At 39.7% G+C, this 8,123-nt stretch overlaps 1 protein-coding gene and 1 pseudogene across 1 annotated transcript in view; both read right to left on the bottom strand.

Moving 5' to 3' along the window:
• LOC115238997 overlaps positions 1-1,025 on the bottom strand; it is a 4,083-nt pseudogene extending 3,058 nt beyond the window's left edge.
• Positions 1-4,875, bottom strand: part of LOC115238995 — a 15,845-nt gene extending 10,970 nt beyond the window's left edge. Inside the window, exons 1-3 of the mRNA XM_029813267.1 lie at positions 3,832-4,875; positions 3,124-3,752; positions 1,856-2,042 (exon numbers count right to left, since the gene is read on the bottom strand). Of these exons, the coding sequence (XP_029669127.1) occupies positions 1,856-2,042; positions 3,124-3,752; positions 3,832-4,756 (1,741 nt within the window). The 5' untranslated portion in view covers positions 4,757-4,875. The remainder of the gene's footprint in view (positions 1-1,855; positions 2,043-3,123; positions 3,753-3,831) is intronic.
• Positions 4,876-8,123: the final 3,248 nt, after the last annotated feature.

Genomic DNA, 8,123 nt, shown 5'->3' with positions numbered 1-8,123 from the left:
ATATATAATTATTATTTTATAATATAAATTTAATTCTTAAAGTTTAGCTACAAATTCAATCATCATATCATTATATTTTTGCAAAAATTGATTATAATTACTTACATTCTTTCTTTTTTATTTTAGAATCTTTAATATTCAAAATTATCAGAAAATTTATTTGAGAAATTAATTCAGTATAAAATGACAAAATGATAAAAATTACAGAGAAAAGAAAGCGACAAAAATTTATATATATAACAAATGATCAGATGATTGTATAAAATTATATATTTTCGGATTATATGTGTATCGATAGGATTTTATGTATTGTATTTTTCAATTATGCCATGAATCAAAAGAAAATCGTATTTGCACTATAAAATAATTGATGCTATGCATGAATAACGTTTAGTTTATAGCAGCATTATTCGACATAATAAATACCCCGTTGCCGTCATTAAACCACACATGTCTGCAATATTCCACACGGGTCACGTGTTATGAAAGCTTGCCAAGGTCACCTGTTCATCGTGCATTTCCGGCTGGTTCAACCCACTTTCACCATCAATGATCGTCATCGGAAGTTATTACTAATGTTAGCCCCCCGTATTCTCAATCGATCGTTATTCGATGCCAAGCTTCAAATTGTCGAAAAACATAAAAACGATCCAATATCGATCTTCATTGTCTATTTTCTTTCGGAACGTGAAAATCCATTCTCGTATCGACGATCGCGTACTCAGGAGAATTCACAATTGTCGGGGGCGGACACGTTGTGATATGTCCCACAGGTGGCGGCTTCCGTGTTGTTTGCCGAATCCACGAGACCCGGAGTATGATCCAGTTTGAGTTTTTTCCACGTTAACAGAGAAATTATCTCGGACACGCGTAGCGCGTAAAAAAACCCGACACGTTTATAGCGCGCGATGTCTGTCGTATCGTCGGCCCGCTCTTAAGTCGCTCGCAACCCTTGGCAGGAGGGATCGTTCTACTCTCGGTTGGTCCAACATCGACTGGTCGATATACCCCCGGGATGATTCGAGCGACCCGTCGCGGTCGGGGATTGAAATTCCGGGGGAATGCACCCTCCGTACAAGCGGGGTAGGAATCTAACCGCGTGTAGTCGTCGATAACGCGATGTCCGCGACTGATAAGACGCGAACGTCGCGCGCCTCCTCTTCATCCGGCTGATAGTGCACAGTCGTCGGGATGATTGAAAAACAAATCCGGCACATGGATGGAGCTACCACCCGTCCCGAGATCGCGCGGCGAATTTTCAGAGAATGTCGCCGTGTCCGACATTTCAACGGCTCTGTCTGACATTTCAATCTCGAATGGAAATTAAGTCACCGATATGGAGCGGAGCGTTAACGTCATTCATATCGTGAATCGACTATTCATATCGAAGTTCAATGTGCAGCTCGCGGACGGGAAATATCGCATCGATAAAAGATGTGTATAACTATGTTTTATATTATTAACGTAACTCGATAAAATTCTCGATATGCGATTATTATAATATTATATAATATTATATTATTATAATATTTACAAAAAAAATACATCTTGCAATAATAAAATTAAATACAATAATGGTTATATATACAATAATATTGTATATATAAACATTATTATTTATATATTAATATTATATATTAATATAAATACAATAATATTATATTATTATAATATTCACAAAAAATACATCTTGCAATAATAAAATTAAATACAATAATGTTTAATAACTAAATATAAATAAATTTTAAGATAAATATACATATGTTTTCGCATTTTTTTATACGAATCATATAATTACTGCCACAAATAAAAATTAAATATCTAAGCAATACATGCAAAAAAATAAGTTACTTACATTGACTGGCAGCAGCCGTCTCGTAACGTCTCGTTGGTCTCGGTGGTGGACGTGGCGGAAGGGCTGGAGGTTGATGCGTTCTCGATGCCACCTCAATGCCTGCATCACTCTCACCCTCTCCTCTGTTGTTTCCTCCGGGTTGTTGCACCACATGGCATTGACACTTGTTCTTCGTAGGGGCTGAAACCTGAAACATCGAAATACTTACGTTAACTCGAATTAAAAAGATTTAATGCGTTCATCGCGTTTAATAAAATAATAAATACGAAAGCACTTGGCGGAAGATCTCTTTTATATCATCTGATCGATGATGTTTAACAAGCAATAATATTATCTTAGGTTTTTAATACTGTTACTTCTTCTGGAATAAATGGAGATGTGCACAGATCGATATAAATCAAAATATGTAGCTATCGGATTTATTAAGATTTAACGAATCATTAATGAATATTAAATATAGTATAGTAATAATCAAAATTGCTGTAATTAATTTTAGCATGCAATAAAAATATCTCCTGTTATTATTGATAATGTCAATGTGTAATTTAGAAATATCTCCTTTCCTTAATCATTGAGTATATATCTCTTGAAAATCGCAATCGTCGAATTCAAATAAAACATGATTTAACTAAATTTTAATGTTAATTACAGATAAACGCTCGATATCAACACTTGCAGGTGAAGAACGCCTAATGAAATACTTTTCGTCGTATTCGCGACGAAATTCGAACATTCCTGCAACGGGCACCGATCATTAATCATCCGTTTGCGCGTTGCATTTGGTCCACGGCTGAAAATATTTCCTGATATAAGCTCTAAGGGCAGAACCGTTGCTTAGTACACGATTTATAGCTTCTCGCGTGGCCGAGACACGGCGAACGTAACTCAAGCGTGCGCGGATAGAGATATGGCGATTCACGAACATGTATTTTCTGAGATGTGGCGGCAAAAACGCGGCTAGGAATATACGAACCGCTGGGCGGAACGATGGCATAAGTCATTCTCCTCATCTGGCGAAGCGCGTGGAAAATTTATGACAGTGCAATCTAATTAATTTCTCGAAATAGTTATTTTTTTCGTAATTATGTTGACGAAGAAAGCGAAAAGAAAAAGAAGATTTAAAATTTTATTAGCTCGTGTTACTGTGTATTTGTTTCGTATTAAAATTTCATATCGCAAAATAATTATACAAGTAAATCGTCACGATTCTTACGTTCCACTGTGAATAATTGATAGAACAAATGATAATATATTGTAGATTTGCATACCTGAATGGCGTCGACGCTCATAAGAGATGCATTTTTGGTGTCATTCTGTCCGTGCGGATGCCCGTGATTGTGCACGTGTCCATGAAGATGCCCGTGATGATCCAAGCTCGAAGGCGCTCGATCTCTTGGCCTGGTATCGGAATGATTCGTGTGCAGTTGGTGCACCGGTTGCAGGTGATGATGATGATCGTGAACGTGGTCCAGCCTGCTGTGAGTTCTGGTATTGGCGTTTGACGACGAGGATTCGCACGATATACCGGAGCTGATATGATGATGATTTACACTGGAATGACCTGTCAGGCTGCCCGACGAGCTACCGCGATGATGGCCGCCCAGAGGTGTCGTCGACAGATTGTTGTTGACATTGACCACGTGTCGGTGCCCCGTGGGCGAGCCGCCGTGGTTCATCATACTCGAATTCGACGACGCACCGCTTAGAGCACTGGACACGCCGTGATGATCGCTGGGAAAGGCTGGATTCGAGTGATGAGTTAAGCCAGGGCCGGCGCCAAGTCGATGATGACTGCGCGGTGAGTTTACGTGGTTTATTGTGGCCGTGATAGGCATCGACGTTGGATGATGATGTCCAGTGGGAGTGGTAGAGCTGGTTTGATTCATCGAACCGGAACCTGCAACGACAATGCGATATTCCATTTATTTTACGAGCATAATAATTAATATAATAATCACGAAGAAGAAGATACGAACCAGACGCGCTTAACGAATTAGATGTTCCGTGCATATGGCTGGTGAGATTAGTCACTAGATTTCCGTGATGATGTCCGCTCATTCCTTGCGTGTGAGCGTGATGCGTACCGGATCCGTGATGATGAGCGACGTTCGTCTTTGTATTAGCATGATGATGATGCGTGTGCTGTCGCTGATGTTGCTGGAAGCCCATCAAGCTCTCGGCGGCGTCGAGATTCGAATTGTTTCTGAAGTTATCAGTGTGCTTGTGAATGTGAGCGTGTATGTCACCGTGAAAATGTCCGTGAACGCTACGATCCACCGCCGCCGGCTCGTGATGATGTTGATACGGATTTAGCACCTGTTGAACGTTCTTCAATTTGTCCTTGCTAGAGTTTTGCTTCTGCGGCGACATGCCACTGTGGTCTTCCAACTCTTTACTGCTTGTCTCGAGTAGATTTGACTCGGCTTCTAGCAATGGACTAGGACTCGAGGTCAAACTGTGTTGATTCTCCTGCAGGCTCGAGGTTTCCTGCACCCTTCGAGCCGCCTCAAATGCCAGATTGCGTGACAGGTCCAAGTTACGCGGACTACAAGACAAATTATGTCCGTGAAGCAATAATATCGAGTTCTGGCTGTTCATGGATCTCGGATTGGGCGATATGCTCGCTTGGCGTTCAAGTAGATCGATATTCCTGGTATTGTCCAGGCTGATCTGCTGCGGATTATCTTGATGAGGACTCTCCAATCTTCGTATCGGCTCGAAAGCGCTCTGTAAAGTTTCCAAACTTCGCGGGAAATCTTGATTGTTGGAGATCCTGGTGCTGCCCACGTGTCTTTCCGTTCTGTCTCTCACAGGGTCCATATTGCCGATCGCGGAGCACTGACAAGAATGCTGCGGATTTTCAGGCACATCTAGATCGCTGATCAATTCCGGTTGGGACATTTTAATACCTGGAATAATATGTATAAAAGAGATATACAAATTAGACTCGTAATATGTGAATTTGCATTATGGATTTATTCGTAAGTTTAAATATTATTGCAATTTTCAAATAAAATTCTAATAATGAGTGTCTTCCTCGAGGATGCGATTTATTTCTTGAAAGGATCTATTTATTTTTATTTGCGTATGTTATTTAAGAGTTGATTCTAATTCCATATCTAAATGGATGAAAGCAGATTCCGTCACGATTTTTAAATAATTAATAGCTTTTAGCATCTTCATTAAAAAACATCCTGAAGATTAATTGACATGATAAAGTATAGTGTTCTATTTTATTTTTAGAAAAGTAACGGGAAATTGTATTAGTCGCAATCGTATAATAAATAAGAGAAGATGTGAAAGAAAATGCTCGTTAGATGGATTTCCGTTTTACTTTTTACACGTCGCTCGCAATGACTCCTGCTGTTTTGTAATATAGAACGATTTATCAAGTGCAACGAGGCGGGACATCAAAACGAACAACCTCTCTTCGCGATACACGGTCACCGCGCAGTTGGAAATCGTTCGACGTATCGATCCGGATCTAGATGACGGATATGTCAACGCTGTTGCTGCCAATCCTAGTTTCGAACTATATGTGATAGTAATGAACTGTATCCGTTTGTGAAATTGAACAAAAAATGTAAGCTATCGCTAAATAAATCATTTTTTTATTTGACATGCTTTAATCGATATAATATGAAAAAAATGCATTAAGAGAATATAATTAAAGAAAAAAATAGGCAAAGGAACCAGCACAGTAATAAAATGCAAAATTATAAAAAAATCGCGATGGCATTATATCTGTTCCCGATCTGTTCACGAGAACTTTATTGTCATCACTATAAATTATTAAAACTTTTTCGATGACTTCCCATAAACTTAAATAAATATCTTCTAAAAAACTAAATCTTAGTCTAGTTCTCCCCATTTTTATAATTCTTTGAAAACAAAAATAGTCTTTTGATGATCAATTGTAATTGCAGACTTCAAGAACTAAAGCAGTTAATTATGCGTTTATCTTATTAAGATATTTCAATCGTAATAGTAAGTTTACTAAGCACATAATAGATTATGATTCAGATAAATATAAGGGAACTATTGTGTGAAATTAATTATCTCTCTTTTTCTCTTTCTCCCTCTCTTTATAATGGAAGAATTATATGTATTATGATACGAGCTCAGTTAAATAAATATTTTAAAAGCTTATTATTAAACATATGTAAAGAAATGTTATATAAATATTTCAAACTGTAATACATGAAAAAAATATATATTACTTAAAATTAAACATTTAAGTATATCCATTAAACGTATATCGTCTGTTTTGTTTTTTCATTATAAGAATTATTTGATTGCAATGTTGATGTCGATATATCATGCGAGATCTCTAAATTAATTTCACTTTACGCGTATTGTCTCTTTATATAAAAAGTCTTCCGAAAATTATGAGATCCGCGAAGAATTCGTCTCTTGCGAAACCGATTACGCTGCGGCATCACGTCGGGCCCACCATTCGAGATACCGACGAGCATCTAGCTGCTATAACCAGTCCAAAGTAGTCTTTGTAAGTACGACCAGTGACTCCCGACCGCTCACATTCTTCGTATCTCGTTATACCAGCGCAAAGACTCCGAAGGCCACGGTCAAGTTCGATGCCGATGGCATGTGCTTGGTCGCCGCTAGCTTTTTCTGTCGTTCGACGATCTCGCGGTAGTCGGCAAGAATGGAAATGTTTTCGTGGCACGTGGATTTAATTTCGTTTATCGAGTAAGGCCCGCGCTTAGAGACATTCGTCGCCTTTACTCGTCTGCGAAATCACCTGCACGCTTTTGCAAGGAATGCTTTCCGACACAAACCCCTCATAATCATAAATTCGATTCAATTCAATCAAATTAATGCGACGAGCAAGAGAGTATCTGGAAATATAATTATCGATTCTTGCAACTAATAATTCATGCAAATTAAATTCATCACTAGAGAGATATTAAACAATGTATATTTTAAGGTGTAAAAAAAATATATAAATATTTTTCAAATAAAATTCCAAGAGTTTGAGTCACGTTTTAATCTGTTTTTTTTTTCACGCGAATAATAATCAAGTATGCAAGCCTCTCCCTGTGTATTTGTTTCGTATTAAAATTTCATATCGCAAAATAATTATACAAGTAAATCGTCACGATTCTTACGTTCCACTGTGAATAATTGATAGAACAAATGATAATATATTGTAGATTTGCATACCTGAATGGCGTCGACGCTCATAAGAGATACATTTTTGGTGTCATTCTGTCCGTGCGGATGCCCGTGATTGTGCACGTGTCCATGAAGATGCCCGTGATGATCCAAGCTCGAAGGCGCTCGATCTCTTGGCCTGGTATCGGAATGATTCGTGTGCAGTTGGTGCACCGGTTGCAGGTGATGATGATGATCGTGAACGTGGTCCAGCCTGCTGTGAGTTCTGGTATTGGCGTTTGACGACGAGGATTCGCACGATATACCGGAGCTGATATGATGATGATTTACACTGGAATGACCTGTCAGGCTGCCCGACGAGCTACCGCGATGATGGCCGCCCAGAGGTGTCGTCGACAGATTGTTGTTGACATTGACCACGTGTCGGTGCCCCGTGGGCGAGCCGCCGTGGTTCATCATACTCGAATTCGACGACGCACCGCTTAGAGCACTGGACACGCCGTGATGATCGCTGGGAAAGGCTGGATTCGAGTGATGAGTTAAGCCAGGGCCGGCGCCAAGTCGATGATGACTGCGCGGTGAGTTTACGTGGTTTATTGTGGCCGTGATAGGCATCGACGTTGGATGATGATGTCCAGTGGGAGTGGTAGAGCTGGTTTGATTCATCGAACCGGAACCTGCAACGACAATGCGATATTCCATTTATTTTACGAGCATAATAATTAATATAATAATCACGAAGAAGAAGATACGAACCAGACGCGCTTAACGAATTAGATGTTCCGTGCATATGGCTGGTGAGATTAGTCACTAGATTTCCGTGATGATGTCCGCTCATTCCTTGCGTGTGAGCGTGATGCGTACCGGATCCGTGATGATGAGCGACGTTCGTCTTTGTATTAGCATGATGATGATGCGTGTGCTGTCGCTGATGTTGCTGGAAGCCCATCAAGCTCTCGGCGGCGTCGAGATTCGAATTGTTTCTGAAGTTATCAGTGTGCTTGTGAATGTGAGCGTGTATGTCACCGTGAAAATGTCCGTGAACGCTACGATCCACCGCCGCCGGCTCGTGATGATGTTGATACGGATTTAGCACCTGTTGAACGTTCTTCAATTTGTCCTTGCTAGAGTT

Source organism: Formica exsecta, unplaced genomic scaffold (assembly GCF_003651465.1).
Source record: "Formica exsecta isolate Colony F162 unplaced genomic scaffold, ASM365146v1 scaffold363, whole genome shotgun sequence".
NCBI classification, from domain to species: Eukaryota; Metazoa; Arthropoda; class Insecta; order Hymenoptera; family Formicidae; genus Formica; species Formica exsecta.
Note: the sequence above shows the minus strand (reverse complement) of the source record. Positions and strands in the feature narration are given on the sequence as shown.